The sequence below is a fragment of the Schistocerca cancellata genome, chromosome 7 (genome assembly GCF_023864275.1).
Source record: "Schistocerca cancellata isolate TAMUIC-IGC-003103 chromosome 7, iqSchCanc2.1, whole genome shotgun sequence".
Taxonomy (NCBI): domain Eukaryota; kingdom Metazoa; phylum Arthropoda; class Insecta; order Orthoptera; family Acrididae; genus Schistocerca; species Schistocerca cancellata.
Window position 1 is genome coordinate 556,837,289 of NC_064632.1, and position 18,831 is coordinate 556,856,119.

General features: G+C 37.4%; 1 protein-coding gene across 1 annotated transcript in view; it reads left to right on the forward strand.

The window, feature by feature from the left end:
* LOC126092900 (ankyrin-3) overlaps positions 1-17,607 on the forward strand; it is a 345,337-nt gene extending 327,730 nt beyond the window's left edge. The window contains exons 20-22 of the mRNA XM_049908630.1: positions 2,135-2,485; positions 2,910-3,035; positions 17,115-17,607. Coding sequence (XP_049764587.1) covers positions 2,135-2,485; positions 2,910-3,035; positions 17,115-17,329 — 692 coding nt within the window. The 3' untranslated portion in view covers positions 17,330-17,607. The remainder of the gene's footprint in view (positions 1-2,134; positions 2,486-2,909; positions 3,036-17,114) is intronic.
* The last annotated feature ends 1,224 nt before the right edge of the window (positions 17,608-18,831 follow it).

Sequence of the window (18,831 nt, forward strand, 5' to 3'; positions counted from 1 at the left end):
TCCTGGGGCAGGTCCACTGGGGCCCAAACCGCACAATAACCCTGGGTTCGGTGTGGGGCGGCAGTGGGGTGGGTGGACTGCTGTGGGCCTGTTGTGGGGTTGTGAACCACTGAGGGCTGTGGTGGGACGCAGCCTCTCCATTGTTTCTAGGTCCCCGGTTTATATACATAATACAATACATTAAATTACAAATGAGACTTTGCACCATAAGGAACATCTCATTACATGCAAATACGCTTAACAAAAACTCCAAAAAGTTTCAACTAAACAGTTATATTTTTAAAAGATTTCCATCATCATTTGTCTGCTAGGTAGGTGCAGTGTTATACATCACTCTGCCGGAGTAATATGTAAGACCACAGGAGGCTCTTCCATTTCATTTCAGTTAATTTAATTCAATTGTAAATATGATTATAGTTCAAATAAAGTAACTATCAGTTAACAGATTGCAATGGAAGGGCAGTGTTGCCAGCGTGCGACTGGCCACACTTGATGAGCCCTGCATCTACCTTCAGAACAGGCAACACATGGGGTGCTTTGAATTTGAGAAAGATCTGTTATTGGCTTGTGGTTGGCCCCTGCCAGTTGACATACTGAAATGTCAGTCACCAAATTACTTTAATTGAAGTATAGTTTGGGAGTCTCTTCCATTGTTTCATACTTTGTCTCCTTTGATCTGGGATCCCTGGATGACGTTCTTATGTAGTTGTTGAATGATTCTAATTCTTTGCAACCATTTTTTCTCTTTTTCCAGATTAGGGAAGCTGCATTTTATTTATCCTTGCCTTTGCCTGCTACAAAAGTGGAAGTTTTTTCTGTTGATATTGTATTGTAATTTAATTTTGAAGAACACTTACTTCATAGATTCAGTTTTCATTTACTGCTTTTGTTACTACTTTATGATCACCCTTTCCTCTCCTTGTAGTCACATAATATTATAATGAATATACAGCTTCAAACATTTGCAGAACTGCTTTCTTGTTTTAGCTACAGCATTGTTGTAGTCTGAACTGCACATTTGTGTTCAGCTTTTCACTGATGTAAATATCTGAAAAAGATAACTTATTTTTTTTTTAAATTTCAAAAAAATAGGACTTCCATACTGGGTATACCTTGAATGATTTTTGGGAAATCAACATCATTCTTACCTTATAAACTGAATGTTTAGATATTGTTCCCATGTTTGTACACTGTATGACTAAAAAGCATTTCTACATATTGAATTTTTTGATGTTTTTGCTGACATCACTTTCTGTTACCTCATAAGTAAGTTAAAAAATAAGAACTTGGCCTTTCTTTCTACAGAAATACAAATGTTTGTACTGAATTACTTTATTCATCAACCAAATGTTATAAATTCTTGTGGAGAACAGGTGCTCTCTGGAGAAAAGATGCTCAGAACAATGATCTATTTTTTTATTTTTTTATTTTTTATTTATTTATTTTTTTATTTATTTAATTTTTTCCCTCCTCCTTCCCGTTTAGTAATCCGTCATCCTTTCCTGTTTACTTTTTGCTCTTTTCCATTTACAGTTTGGCCCCATCCTCTTTCTTCCCCCTCTGTTCACCTTAAGCATTTTTCCGTACTTACCATACCACATTTTCTTATTTTTCCCTAATCTCTAATACCCTCATTTCAATCTTGCATCAACAGTGTTTCTAAATCTAATTTTTTGCATTTTTTGATTAATTTCCTTTTCCTAGTATACAACAATTGGCTCTATGAATCTTTAACAAACATAATACTGTATCAGCGGCATGCTGTTCTGGTTTTGCAAAGTTATCAGTAGTGAAAGAGTTTGCAGAATGAATCTTTCACTTTTTGCACAGTTTCAATCTGCCAGGAAGTTTCATTGAATTAGTTTCTTTTAAAGACTTTGTCTTTTCCACTACACAGATTTTAAAATATTTTTCTTTGAAATTTTTTATGACATATATTTTGATTTTCACAGAAATGTTTAAGTATTACATTATTTCAGATTAAAATAAAATGATATTTTTAACTTTATATTTATAACATAAAATCATTAGAGTAAACCTTTTGTTTAAAGTGGTACCATTGAAAAATGTTGCTGCTACCAAAATGACCACTACATTCTGAAAACTGACTTGCCTTTTTTTGTGCCTATTTCAGTTTATCTCACACCACTGGAAGCATTTGAATTGCTGTTTTTTGCTGTATTTGGGATGACAACTGTTGAAAATGTCAGAAAACATACTAACAAGACTCAGCCAGATTGGACGAATGCTCTCTTTAAGGGCATGTTCATGGTGTACATGCTGGTGTCTGTTGTTGTATTGATAAATCTGCTTATTGCTATGATGAGTGACACATACCAGCGTATCCAAGCACAGTCAGATATTGAGTGGAAATATGGTTTAGCAAAGCTAATTCGCAATATGCATCGTACTACAACCACTCCGTCACCATTAAATCTCATTACGTCATGGCTTCTTTACTTCCTTCGTTTATGCAAGCAGAAGAGTAAGTTGTTATACTGTTATGTTGTAAGAGTCATACATGTAATCTGATCTGCTAGTAGTTTTCTACAGCAGTATATTACATGCTACACCTAAAAGCAAGTTTTCAAGTACATCCTTTGCATGTGAATAAAAATCAATAGCTTATGCATACTCATTTCTTAACAAATGTATCACTTTTATTAGAGTATATGAATTAAATTTACCAATACTGTAACAAAATTTTAAAAAAACAGCTCTAGAACTAAAATGAAGGCTTCTGAAAATAAAAAGTTGTTGTAGCTAGCTTATATAAAAGGAAAGTTGGTATGAACTATTAAAATGTTATGTCATATTTGTAGATTTAAAAACTAGCTGCACAGTTACATTAATGATATAATTATTTTAAACATAAAGTTACAATAACATGGTTACCTTGAACTTTTCAGTGACAAAACGTAAGAGACCCAGTCTGGTGCAAATGATGGGTCTCCAGAGGTCTAGAGCCAGTGCAAGATCAAAAATGGGAGCAAAATGGCTAGCAAAAGTTAAGAAAGGCCAAGTTGCTCCTAAAGGTATGAAAGTCTTACCAGGCATACCAAAAGTATTTTCTTTTTTATGCAAGTCATTGTTTCTTGATGCTAGTTTAGATGTTATTGTAAAAAAAATCAACAATTCCAAGTCAATCCAGATGAGGGGGAATAACGACACTATTATACACCATATAGGGGTGGTGTTGAGTCGCAGACAAGCATAACAAAAAGACCACTAAATAAGTAAGTTTTTGGCCAACAGGTCTTCTTTTGAATTAGACAACATACACACACACAGATATTCACACAAATGGAACACACACACTCATCACCACTATTGTTACTGGCTGCCAGGGACACAGAGAGAAACAGAGAGAGAAATTACATGGAATACAATATCACAAATTGATGGAGCTAAAATATCAGATATCTATCAATTCACATATTCCACTATTATTGTAGCACAACCATTATTGTCATTCAATTCCTTAAACTATTATTGATGAACTTATCTATTCTCACACTTGGGTATCACATGCACCTTGCAAGAAAGAACAGAGAACAGGGTAGACCAAGGGAAGTTAGGTACAGAAGGGAACAAAGATCCTCCCTTCATTCCTCCCCCCCCTCATTCTCTCTCTCTCTCTCTCTCTCTCTCTCTCTCTCTCATAAACGCGCTCTCTCTCTCTCTCTCCCTCTCTTGCTCTCGCTTGCTCCTCCTCCCTCTCTCTCTCTCTCTCTCTCTCTCATAAACGCGCACACGAACACACACACACACACACACACACACACACACACACACACACATACACACTCTAAACTGTAGATCCCATTAATGATGAGGTCCTTCAAGGATATGATACGAATGATTTATGTATGAAAATGTCATTTGTTTTCAAGTCTTTATTAATGACTTAGAGATGCTCCCTCTTTTTATATCGTAAATGGATGCAATTTTACCTTAAGTTACTGCAGTTCTAATTTTAATACTAGTATTCATGTTATTTAGTGTGCACAGTTACAGAATAAAGATTTTTTTACAATCAGAAAGCATAAACAGTCCATTTATGTGCTATAATTTTCTTAGTATAAGACCAAACCCTCTAACACTCTCTCACACACGGGCACCAAATTCACACCTTATGCCATACCAACATTGAGTATTTGTGGTCAGCTGGCTGGTTAGGGGATGGCAAGGGAAAATGAAGAGGGTAAGGGAGTGGGAATGTAACAGTCAGGCAGGGGAGCTGGTGGACGCTTAGGCCATGGGAATGTTGGTGGGCTGTGGCCACTTGCACAGTTTGAAGGAGCTGCTGCTGAGTGGGGTTGTGTAATTTAAGATTCTCAGGGGTAACATGCTCCAATATTATTCTCTTAGTTCAACAAAAGATGCTTGTGAAAGTGGAAGACATATTTTATGCAGTAGATAGTGAACATGGTAACTGTGGTACACACTTATGTTGACCTGTGCAGAAATGATGAACGAAGCACAGACACAGGTCATCGGCAAAGCACAACAGCCATTGAGTGTCTCCATCTGCTGTGAAGGGGCCGCTTGTGCTTTGCACCTGGCAGTTTTTTGGATGGCAGAGAGAGGAGGCACTGTCTACAGTGTAAACATACAAGAAAACAATTGAAAGAGAGTTGATGTCTAGTATATAACATGGCCTAATGTACATACAGGACAAATGTAACTGTCACATGTTGTGTCACTGCCAAGTAACATAGCTCAGTGAAACTTGGACCGTGCATGGAAAGAACTGCCACAATATAGTACAGAAGGCAAGTGAAAGAAATGCACAATAAGGTGAACACATATGACCTTATATTCAAAGAAAATAGTTACACAGAAGTCACCGTGATTTGTGATTGTGCACTAGGTATTACAAAACGCCAGACATGTTTCTGAATAGGATGTGTGATCACTATGGACAGTAGTGCATGCTGTGCAACATGCTCCCATGCTGGCCATAAAGTTGGTAAGAGGTTCTTGTGGTAGGGCATTGCATTCCTCCATCACCAAGGTTAACAACTGCTGGCTGGTCATTGGTGCATGTGGACATTCTGCAAAACATCTCCCTAATGCCTTCCACATGTGCTCAGTGGAATTTAGGTCATGGGATGTACAGACCAGTTCAACAACTGTTCTTATTGTTAGCCATAAAAACAAAGTCAGGGTCAAATGCAACCCTGGAAAGACACACAGGGAAGGAGTACAGTGTCACAATAATGTTGACAGGTGCATTAGTGTGTTCAAAGATTTAGAGGTCAGTGCACCCATGTAACATTATGCCTTCCTACACCAGACTATGTTTTTTTGTGCATTACGTGTTCCCACCTCTCATCATATGAGGGTATGTTTAGAATCACTACTCAAACAGAATCTGCTCCAGTCTGAGAAGATCACACAAGCCCACTCCTCATTGTTCCAGTTCCCATCCTCACGACACTACCACAAACGCTGCTGCTGATGTGAGGGTGATTATGGAACACAATGTACTGGTCATCTGGCAAAAAGACTATTCCCCATGCAGTCACTGTGCCAATGTGAAGCATGAAGCATGACATCGCATTTCTTGCAGTCCTGTTAAATGTAACTACAATTGCACCCACTGTCTGATGGTCATTCTAGCTTGTTGCATAATGTTGTTGTCATGCTGCCACTGTTGATCAAGGTCAACCACCTCCTCTCCTTTGGGCAGCAGTGGCTGTGGTTTGGAACACTCCCCATGCACATGAAACAGTTTTGTGAGCAATACCAAAGCCATGGGCTACATACATCTCACTGCATCCTTCTTCCAGCTTTCTGATGATTCTGCTCACGTAAAGTTGTCCAACTGTTGTCTCTGGGCTATGCTATAGTAAAGAACACTACTACAGTGCATCGTGACCTCTCACTGATTGGCATGCACTGACTTCTTCTGTTCCTTCAACTACCTTGTGTTGTGTGGCCATCTCTATTTGGCAGTATAATAATCTGACCTCACATCAAGTGACATCCAGCTTTACGTGCATGACTGGGAGACCTCTGGCAACATGCTCCCACACTGTCATTCGTTTCCACCAAGTTGTTAATATGTTATGTTACTTTACCTATCTCATTCTTAAGTTTTGCAGAGCACTGTAATTACTGCTGGAATAAATGTAGTATATCTGCATTTGGTTGTTAATTAGTAGGTGCAATGTTTTCTCTTAGTATTTAGGAACTAATCATGAAATGTGGTGGCCAATAGGTGTAATGTATCATCATTTTGCAAGAGTAATTATTTCAACTTTGCTATTGATCTGTGTTTTAATTCCTATACTCAGTTTTCACTGTTATATTAAAAGAACAGTTTGGACATAGTTTTTAATTTGTTCCTGTTGCCACTTAGGTAGTGGCCAGTCTTGGACTGAATACAGATTTGATGCATGTAAAGTTCCTGGGCAGGGGGCTGGAAAATGTCCCCAGTCTTTTGTTACAATAGAATCCAGTCATGATTCAGCCACTACTGTATAGCATGTTGGTGGAATGTCTATAATGAGGAGTGGAGATTCTAATTTAAATGCTCCAATTGTCAAGAGGGTACAAACCTTGATCTTGAAGAGTACTTTCATTAATGGGGTGTTGAGGTGAAATAGTCACTAGTGGGTAATCTCAAGGGAACTAGCACAACTGAGTTGTTTTAGAGTTGCACAGATGTGCAAGATGCTGACTAACTTTTAATTGTGTAGGTGCTTATGAGATGAAAATGGATTATAATTCTCCCAGTCAAAAGCTGTCTGCTGTGTCAGCTAGCCAACTGGTAGAAACTTACTCCCTGCTTCCTAAGAGAGCTTGACATCCTACTGCCCTAGAGCAGTATACAGGGTGTAACACCTAAATCTGGACAAATTTCAATTTGAATTTCCTGCCATATCGTAGTTCCACTGAAGGTGTTCTTGAAAGCCATAAGCATCTAGTAAATAGTCAGAACCCCAAAATGGCCAAGACGTTACCGACAGGTGTGGAGTACAACTGAAAAACCACGATTATCAAAAGTCTTTGCACTGGACATTCGTCCACTGAAATAGTTCAATTCTACTGGTACCTCAGATCAACTGTTTATGATATTCTGGCCAAGTATAATGCATTGGAGAAGTCTGATGAAAGTTCTGCTAATCTGGCTAGGAAACCTCATTTGACAAAACATGTGTCAGGAATTGCAGCAGTCATCGAAAAGACTCAGGCGCTGATTTCGGAGAACCTGGAGCAATCGCTTAGGAAATCGGCATCAGTATTGAATGTCAGCCAGCGAACAATGTGTCGGATGGCAGAGGAGGACCTCATATGAACCATTTAGCCCAAAACTGGCTCTCGGATAACATTGACATGTTCTGTTCAAGGAGTTCTGGCCCCCAAATAGCCTGGATTTGGGCCCTATTGACTACTACATTTGGAGCACAGTCGAAAGACTTACCAGTAAGACAAGGTACCCTAATATCGAAGCAGCATTCACCAGTATGGACAGTGATATTTTAAAGAGTGCATGCAATCACTTCAGGACAAAATTAGAGGTTGAAGGGGGTTACATATGGTAATGTTACTCTTTATAGATACCGCTATGTATATGTAAAAATATTTTCAAAAAACAAAGATGCTGTAACTTACCAAATGAAAGCATTGGTATGTTGATAGAGACAATAACACACACACAAATTTCAAGCTTTCGCAACTGACGGTTGCTTCATCAGGAAAGAGGGAAGGAGAGGGAAAGACGAAAGGATGTGGGTTTTAAGGGAGAGGGTAAGGAGTCATTCCAATCCCGGGAGTGGAAAGACTTACCTTAGGGGGAAAAAGGGACAGGTATACACTCACACACGCACACACACACATATCCATCTGCACATATACAGACACAAGCAGACATATGTAAAGGCAAAGAGTTTGGGCAGAGATGTCAGTCAAGGCGGAAGTACAGAGGCAAAGATTTTGTTGAATGACAGTTGAGGTATGAGCGGCAGCAACTTGAAACTAGTGGAGGTTGAGGCCTGGTGGGTAACGGAAAGAGAGGATATATTGAACAGCAAGTTCCCATCTCCGGAGTTCTGAGAGGTTGGTGTTAGTGGGAAGTATCCAGATAACCCGGATGGTGTAACACTGTGCAAGATGTGCTGGCCATGCACCAAGGCATGTTTAGCCACAGGGTGATCCTCATTACCAACAAACACTCTCTGCCTGTGTCCATTCACGTGAATGGACAGTTTGTTGCTGGTCATTCCCACATAGAAAGCTTCACAGTGTAGGCAGGTCAGTTGGTAAATCATGTGGGTGCTTTCACACATGGCTCTGCCTTTCATCGTGTACACCTTCCGGGTTACATGACTGGAGTAGGTGGTCTGGAGATGGGAACTTGTGTGTGTGTGTGTGTGTGTGTGTGTGTGTGTGTGTGTGTGTGTGTGCACCTGTCCACCTGTCCCTTTTCCCCCCTAAGGTAAGTCTTTCTGCTCCCGGGATTGGAATGATTCCTTACCCTCTCCCTTAAAATCCACATCCTTTTATCTTTCCATCTCCTTCCCTCTTTCCTGATGAAGCAACCGTCGGTTGCAAAAGCTTGAAATTTGTGTGTGTGTGTGTGTTTGTGTTTGTTATTGTCTCTATCAACATACCAACACTTTCGTTTGGTAAGTTACAGCATCTTTGTGTTTAGATATATTTTTCCCATGTGGAATGTTTCCCTCTATTGTATTCATATCATTAAAAGTAGTTTCATTTTCATTTGTATTTTAATTTAATAAATTGGCTTTAAAAAAAATTTGTATATCCGGATTTAAGCAGTGTGCCCTGTAGAAGTGAATTTAAATGTCAGTAGTAACAGGAAATATGTGTATCAAAAATATTTACTCTAATGAAAAGGGAAGAACATTTGCAACACATCACCCTTCTGTATGAAGAAGACATTTGAGACTATGATCATAAAGTTATTGAAGTAATTTTAGAACACAGTGCTGCATCCTGAGACAACAGCTAAATACACAGAATGGTTTCTTAAATTGCAGGAATTAGAGGAGTACTCAGTTGTGATTGAAAAGCCAAATGCTCTCATTGAAAATAAAGATATTGTCTCATACTGGGATATTATAAATACTGAAACAAAGAAATGTAAGAGGAATGCTCTGATGAAATAATAAGTGATGTCAAAAAAATGATAAATCATGTTGACAGTGAGCCTGAAAAAATTTCAACTTACCTACTTACTTTGCAAGAATATTTTATGGCAGGATTCCTCTGTCTAAAAGTGCAAATGTGTGCAGCAATGTTGCCACACAATATTTACATAGGACAAACAAGTGTCACATCAGAAATGTAACAAGGCAGCACCATAAACAGGAATTGCATTCTCACATCAAGAATTCTTCATCAGTTGCTCTGCTGTTGACGCACCATAAATCTGAAAATGTTGAGTGTTTCAGCACATAAAATGAGGGTGTGAAGCTCTTGCACACACTTTTCTATGGGAAAGTGCTTGATGATTTGTATTCTTGCTCCTGATGCATATACCTAGTGGATTGAGCTACGCCTCAAAAAAACTTGGTAAAATGGATGCTCAGCATGGTTAACTGGTGGCTGTAGAGCCAATTGGCTGTGTTTGAACATTATGACTCCCTGCAGGAATTGGTGGACCACATAGCAAATGCAGTACAGCATACCTCTAATACAATCATTCCACAGTATTGCAGTCAGCTTTGAAGATAGTCGCTTTCCTGGCAAAGTGAGGAATGTTGCTAAGTAAGCAGTGATGGATGTGCTGCTCTGTGAACACTGCAACTATCTAGATTGCAAAGACCATGGTTCAGCAAACTATTACAAGAGTCAGGCAAGATTGTAGTGATTATTTCTGTACTGAATCAACTGTTTCATTACTTCAACACAATTGTGAGAAGTCATCAGGATTCCTGACATCACCTCCTGCAACTCTCTGGAGGAGGGAGATGTGATGCCAGCTGTGGTGGACAATTTCACTGTCAGCTTAAAACTGAATACTCATTGGAACTATTCACTGATGGATAAAAGGTGGGCTGGACTTCACATCAAACAATAAAATAGTCCACCTCAGTAGCTGTGCAGTCAGCATGGTGTATTGCTAACCGAAGGGGCTCAGGTTCAAATACCAGGTCGGTCTGAGATTTTCTCCGCTCAGGGACTGGGTGTTGTACTGTTCTTATGTTTGTATCACCATAATTGTCATTCCACTGTCGAGATGACTGTATAGTCATCTTGACAGTGGAATGACAATTGTGATAATACATTCCCAAAAACTGATTAAAAAAAATACTGAGTTCTGTTATTGCCCTTTTCTACTCTGTCTAAGGCTCATGAGACTTCATACAGCTAAGGGACAATAGAACTTTCAAACAAGATGTGACAAACACTACAACTTACAAACTGATGATGGGTGACAATTTTGGCCCCTCTCCTCTAACTAGGAAAGGACTGATGTGATCATCTAGTTATTACAGTATCATCTGAAAAAAGGAAGTTATTACAGTATCACATTAAAAATCTGCATATAAAAGTCCTTGGGTAAATGTCTCCTGGTCTGGATCATTCATTCATTCATTGTGCTCCATAGAGCCCATCATGAAGAAGAACCTTCAGGGATGTGAAATGAGTCAAGGTATACATCAACACAAGACAAAGACATTGTAGAAACTTAATCTGTATGCTGTATTAACGATACTGTTATCACTATGCTGCTTTATGCCACTCATGCTTGTGCCATCTAAATTTAATCAAGTTAATCAACAAAAAAGCTCTTAATTTGTAAAAAGCAGCTGCCTCCTCAGTTTCATTATATAGCTTCTGTGTACCTGCTTTAGTAGCTGAATATTTACTGGATTACAATGGTATTTTTCAAAGAAAATATTTTTACGCCTGTTAATAGAAAGTTTTATTTATAATACATTATACTTGTCAAATAGCTACATAAGAAATACTGCCACTTGCCATTTAGCTAACAGAAGTTTTCAATCCCTAAATGTAGATATTCTGACAGTTTGTAGAAATAGTGGCTAATAATGAGTATTTCGAATGATCTGTTGAAATGGTTCAGCCAAACAATGCAGGATGTCAATGAAAATGTAGGGCATCACTGTCAGTGATATTATGACAGCATTTTCTGCATAAAAAAGAGGAGAAGGAGGAATAAAAAGAAGAAGAAGAAGAAGAAGAAGAACATAAACTGTAGGGAAGCACTTTTCACCAGAACCAACAATAGAAATTATTGGTTTATGTGACATTAACTCCAGATTATTGTTCAGTTCGAGCCAACTTTGACAGAGAGAAGTTTGCAGTAAAAGAACTGTAAAACAGAGGTTAATACAAGTGATTCAGGAAAGGTTATACATGTAACTATGTGCTCAGGTGGTAGAAAGCCTGGGTTGAGAGTCAAAGTATCCAGAAATGTAACAAAAACAAGAAAATTCCAGCTACTGCCTTTTTATGTGGGCTACCAAGATACCAGTGAACCCAAAGGCCTTAGGAAAAAAAGAATGCAGAGCAGCTTATCTCACTTGCAATGGCATCACAACTTTTCATCATTGTTTTGATTTCTGAAAAGCATTTGACTCATTACCATACTTATGCTGATTGTCAAAAGTACAATCGTATGGGGTATCAAGTGAAATTTGTGACTGGACTGAGGACTTTTTGGTAGGGAGGTTGCAGCACGTTATCTTGGATGGAGAGTCATCATCAGATGTAGAAGTAACTTCGTGTGTGCCTCAGGGAAGTGCAGTGGGACCCTTGCTGTTCACGTTGTTTGTTAATGACCTGGCAGACAATATCAATAATAAAATCATTATAGGTAACTGCAGCATCTACAAAAAGCCTGAAGTACTATCTGAAAGAAGCTGCAAAAAATTCAGTCAGATCTTGATAAGATTTCAAAGTGGTGCAGAGATTGGCAACTTGCTTTAAATGTTCACAAATGTAAAATTTTGCACTTTAAAAAACGAAAAGTGTAGTATCCTATGACTGTAATACCAATGAGTTACTGTTGGAATCAGCCAACTTATACAAATACCTGGGTGTAACCATTTCTAGGGATATGCAATGAAATAATCACATAGATTTAGCATTGGAAAAACATGTTGTAGACTTCAGTTTATTGGTAAAATACTGGGGAAGTGCAGTCAATCTACAAAGAAGATTGCTTACGAATCACTTGCCTGACCAGTTCTAGCATATTGTTCAAGTGTGTGGGACCTGCACCAGATATGACTAACAGGGCATATTGAATGCACACAGTTGGGCAGCATGAATGTTCACAGGTTTGTTTAATCTGTGGGAGAAGTCAGAGAGGTCCTGAAGGAACTGAACTGGAAGACTCTTGAAGATAGATGTAAACTATCCCAAGAAAGTCTATTAACAAAGTTTCAAGAACTGGCTTTAAATGATTACTCTAGCATACAAAGGCATTCAATCTTTCTTCCTGTGCCTCATACATGAATGGAACAGGAAGAAACTTAATATCTGGTGCAATGGGATGTATCCCCTGCCATGCACCTCATAGTGGTTTGCGGAGTACAGTTTTGGATGCAGATGTCATGTGAATATTTTAAACAAAACAGATCTGGATAAATTATTTCTAAATTACATGGTTATCACATCACCAAAACAGAGGAAAATAAATGGTCATACTACCTGTATGTGCTGCAACATTTCAAGCTAAATCATGATGTCCAAAGACAAACTCTCAAATCTGGCCAAATAAATCCTATGTAACAGGGAAGTTACCAGCTGAAAACCAAGGAGGAGACAACAGCACTGATGAATAGAAGGAAGTTACGCAAGCTGTAAAGAATGCTATCAAAACAGACAGATGTAGAGAGAGCCACTGTTCAAGGAAAAATTCCTGAAAAGGATATTTAACATCCAAGCACAGAAAAGGTTTATACATCTATGTGGATGAGTAATATTCTAGGACTGCTCCACCAGAGGGGTTCAGATCATTGTCAGTTGATATCTAGACGATCCTTTTCGTTCCAGGAGTACTGAGGTACTGAGTTAGTGAAGTACAGCCTTAGAGACTCAGATAGGGGCATAGTGTCTGTCAAGTAATTATCTGAAGTGTATCTGAATTTGCTGTTGCCATCAATACTGAGTATAATGCCCACAGTAAGTTCAGAGTCCTGTAAAATACTCATTTTATTAATGAATGATATTACAGTGTTCTGTTTCTCCTCAAATCCAGTAACAGCAACAAACCAGTTGTATCTCACAAGGAAATGGTTAAAGGAAAGGGCTACATGTACCAGTTTTAGTTTTTTCACAAATAAGAGTATTGTCTGTTGATATCAGCTGTTTGAGACTCTTTTTAATCTAACCATTCTGCAAATTATTCTAACTCTTAAAGTTCCAGTGAGGTTTCTGTGCTTTATATTTGACTCAAAGCCATAACATTTTCCATTTCTAAGGAATCCTGTGGCAAGTTCTCTGAAGATGCTGAATTTCTCACATTGGCTTAGCTAAAGATCCTGGGGGAGAGATCTGCCATGCCTGCTTCAACTTTATATAGCATTTGTGTGATCTCTGCTAGATTGTGGGTGCATATTGTATAGACTGATTAAATCTATGTGTATCAAAAGCATGAGGGGATTACGCTAGCACGTATAGAATCAACCCCATATGCAACCTCAGTGCCGAAGCACCAAGCACTTGCTATACAGTGACAACCCTACACAGTGCGTCAGGTATACTGTTTCTTAACTTTTCAGAACCATCAGTGCACCAGTCATTTCTGTGCCATACCATGAAAGTAATATTCAGACTGTGGCATTAACTCCCAAGGTCATTTGTATCCACACAAAGCACTGCCATGTACCACTTGGTGTGGAATGAAACCAACCCAAAAGGTTTATCAGTGGGACTCTAGATCATGCACTCAGCATGTCCTGAAGTTCTGCTTACCAAATGAATGTACACAGTTTTATGTGGGGTTTCATGCAATTTTGAGGACACCAGAACAGTTTAGACGTTTTTGTACTTCCTCACCCAAGTCTGAGTGCCCAGTAATCTACACAGTTCATATATTCTGTCGATACAGAAGTTCACAACATTCAGTGCCACATTAGAAGTGCAGGGTATTCACAGGTCCAGTGAGGAAGCTCCCACGTTCAATGTAAAGTTGAGATGTGCACAAAGTGTGGTTAAATTTTCCGATTAGCAGGTTAGATGAATTGAACAAATAGAGTTGTGTGATTAACTTCTTGTGGTTGGGGTTCATAATTATGTAAAACTTTTTAAAAGACATTATAGTTGCCACTGACCATAGAAATTATTTATTTTCACTATTGCAGATTTGAGAGGAATATGGAAAAAAAACCTGTTCTTTAGCACATGTTAAATTTTGAAAAATATTCTGATGTATACATATGTCATCATTGCTTCTGAGCTTTTTAAAAATTTTAGTATCTTTAACAAACATCCCAACAAAGATTCTACATTGTTAAAAGCCTAAGATATGACAATGATTTGTATACAAGTTGGGAGATCTTTAAAGTTTGACATGTGCAAATGCATAGTCTCTTTCAGTATACTACTTGCAGGTGACAATAAGTCTGAAATTACAACAGAGAAAATAAATAATTTCTACATTCATTGGCAAATATGGTACCTTTTAAAGAGAATTGTGTGAAGTGATTTAAGTTCTTACCATCATGTGGCATTCAAACTATAATTTATTGGAGAGGACAATTAAGTACCTCCATCATGGAGAGTGGAGTCAAATTGCACTTTGATTCCTCTACTCCTCCCTTCTATGAAACTAATGTAAATTGCTCCCCTAGCAGAGATCCTGGGTACAATGTTGCTGATGGCACAGTAATTGAAAACAGAGAGAAAACTATAAAATCATTCCAAAATTTATTAAAATGCAAGAGAGAAAAAAACAGATAATACATTTACATTAATGTAAATCAACACTTACCTCCAGTTGATATCTTATTTTTTATCAGCTCATTAGTCTGTTTTGTTCAGATAAATTCTGCAGATATTTTAATGTTTCCATCTAACTTCAATGATTTATTAAGATATTTCTGAGTTTTATTAAGGATGTGTATTTAAATTTTCCAGTGAACATGTTTCTGTATTTGGTTCAGGTGTTCTCAACAACCTCTTTATGAAACAAAATTATCTTATTTTGGACGTTGTTGTAGAGTTTCACTTACTGAGAAGAAATGTCTTAACACTTCATAAAGCAATATAATTTGAACAAAAAAATTTTAGCAAGTGCCTCACCTCATAACAAATTAGTAATCCAAGCAATAGTAAAAACTTCACTTGGTTACTAACACTCTCCAGTTGGCAGTAACATGGATACATTGAAGTTTTGTTGTAAGCAGACTGTTTGTAAATAATCAATCTAAATTCATGTTTCAATATTTATTGATTTAATTCTGTTTTTGAAACTTATTACAAATTGTATTAGGTGGGTGCACAAGTTCATAACATTATTGTTTAGTGTGTTGGTATTTCAGTTGCTATTAGTTTATTTATTGATCGTCAGTTTTTTATTTATAGTTCATTGTTGCTATCTGAGTTTACATATTGTCCATTTTGTCATTTGGAGATAGTGAATGGGGCTGCAGATGCTATAAAATGGAATGCCAAGTGGAGATATGGAGATAGTGAGTGGAGCTGTGGATGCTAGAGAATGGCATGCTGAATGGAGATATCTGAACATTTCTGACATATTCTTCTGTTTCAGTTCAGTAAAGGGGTAACAGCAGCATAGGCAGCCAGAAACATTTGCACCATGTATGGACGTACTGCCACTGGGTAGAGCACAACAAGAAAATGGTTTTCTCATTTTAAGGAGGATTGTTTTGACATTAGTGACTGTTCACATTGAGGAAGACCTTCGGGTTTCATTGAAGATCATTTTAATGCATTAATACACAGTGATCCACGTCAGCATACTCAAGAACTGGCAAAAAACTGAACTGTGATCATTCTATCATCGAATGACATTTTCGTGCAATGGCTTCAAAAACTTTGAGTATGGGTACTGCATGCTCTAAGCCAAAATCACAAATATCAGCAGATGGCCATATGTGCATCTGTTTGCTTGTTATAAATTGTCTCATGAACAACACCAACTTGTTTTTATGCTGACATAAGGAAAAGAAAGGAATGGTTGAGCCCAAACAAAGCAGCAACTCTCCGTACAAAGACCTGTGTGCATCCACAAAAGATAATGTTGTGCATCTGGTGGAATAGTAACAGTGTGGTATACTATGAATTGCTTCCCCCAGGTGTAACCATCACTTCTGACATGTATTGTCAATGACTGAAATGTCTTGCAGATGCAATCCAAGAATGATGAAGAAGACTGCGTGACGTGATGCTACTCCATGATGATGCCCACCTGCGTTCTCAAACAGTTGAAAATCCAGGATGGAATTTACAGTATTACGGAAAGAATAGTTGCTACTCACTGTATAGTGGAGATGCTGAGTTGCAGATAGGATTCTGTGACACTGACAAAAAACACTATACAGAAGCTGGGTGGGAAGTCATTCTGCACCCACTTTATTCGCCTGATCTTGCACCCTCAGATTTTCACCTTTTCCGCTCTCTGTCAAACAACTTTCAAGGAACTTCTTTTCCAAATGGAAATGCACTTTGAACATGACTCAATGAGCTTTTTGCCTCAAAATCACATGATTTCTACAGTTGCAGAATCAAAAAGTTACTCCAGCATTGGCATACTGTTGTAAACATAAGGAGAATATATTATTGATGACTAAAGTCTCTGTTATGTGTATTGTTGTGTTTATTAAACTTAAGGAAAAGTGGTATGAACTTAAGCACCAATCTAATGTTAATGTAACATATAATACAGACAGCTTTCAAACACTTCAGTAACTTTGTGATTTTAGAACTGTGCTTGTATCTACATTAAAAGAGCTGATTTTAGCTCTGTATATTAACTGAAAATAGGTTGATTCAGTAAAGATTCATGCACACAAGTCTATTTATACACCATGAAATTCACGTGAAGTACTGTATTAATAATTTTTTTGTACAAGAAGAAGAGAAATCTGTGTAAATAATTTACACTAAGAAGCACTAATTATCTGTCTTTCATCTGATTTCAGATTCAGTTGCTCTGAGTGTTGTACACTTGAGCCCTCTGGGATCACAGCTAAGCTTTAACAATGTCACACGGATAGAAAATGTGACAGACTGGGAAGCAATAGCTAAAAAATACAGAATTCTGATGGGTGAGGTTGAAGAAAGAGTTGGCAGCTCTGCATCAGATGATGATATTTCAAATGTTGAAAATGAATCCAACAATAACCATGAGAGCTAAAGACTCATTATGTTGCTGATATTGTATGAATCTATGGAATATCATATTAAAGCCTAATCATATGTAGATTTCATAAATTAAGATATTTTCTCTGAAAAAACAACTGGGCTTCCGATGTAACACCATCATTAAGATAAACTGTAAACATTTAAAGAAAAGTACTGTGCCACTACATGGAATTGTCTTTTGCCATTTTGCACAAATTATAATATATATCGACAAGTAGGAACAAGTGCTTGCAAATTTTTTTATAAAACTTTTATACAGAGTGTATAGAATGAAACTAAAAATATTTTACTTACTACTAAAAGACTACTTCATAGTAATGTTTAAACAGATATCTTTATGAAAGTGATTGCTTTTGGATTGTTAACTTTTAATTTCTGTAAATAAAATTGTGTCATTTCTAAAAAAAAAATCTGAATTGAAATAACAGTGCCTTCCATACAATTAATAAACATTCCCTATATCATTAAACAGTTCCAGGTTATGTATATTTAACATCTCATAAAGGAAATGTATGTTTATTTAATATAATGAGCAAGGAAATGAGATTGAAGAGCAGAGTTTCTCCAACCATTATACTTATAAAACTTAGTATCAATTAACTCTTTTAAATTGCCATTTGTATTCTTCTTCATATTTCATTATACTGATTCCATACTGAACTCAGTAGCTCAGTTTTTTTTCTTTTCTTTTTTTTTTACTTTTATATTCTCATTTACAATGCACACTTTTAAATTTTTGGGGCTGTTCTGTAAACTCTAATAAAGAACTTCGGTATTTATTCAATTATGAATTGAAATGTTAACAGTTATAAAAAGTGTATCACATACATGTAAATAAAGTGGAGAAGGCATTATTGAAATCCAACTGTTTTCACTTTCTTCACAGGTTTCGTATGCTTAGTGCCTTATGGAAATGAGTGACTTTTTACAGAATGTAGTATCTTAATGCTAACCAAGAAAGGTGATAGTTGTGCAATAGTTGAATCCCAGCATAAGTTGCCAGCAACAGTTTGAAGAGATTATCAAGATGGCCATAGTACCATGAAGCAATGGGTTTTACGTGATAACTGCTATAATTATAAATGTGGGCCTAATAAATTAGGAAACACTGCCATAATCAGTCATCGTCGTTCCCTGTTTTTCTTATGTTGGTAAGCTCTTCCAAGCCCAGTTGCCTTGTGTATCTTCCTTGCCAGAATCTTATCTTAATTCTCTGCTACTCAAATCATGCACAGCACTTTCATAATGTTTTCTGCTTTCTAGCCTCTTTTCTGGGAAGAGCACAAAAATTTCTTTCTTTTTTAGACCAACTGGCAGTGTGGTTTCTTTTTTAGACCAACTGGCAGTGTGGTCACTACAGACACCATGCTAATTGTCCTTTGACAGTGACTACAAATTAATCAGTTCTTGCTGAAGGATATAACTCAATTTACATAGCTTAATATGGAAAATTTGGGCTATAACATAAATGTGATTTGTCACAGAATGGGTACT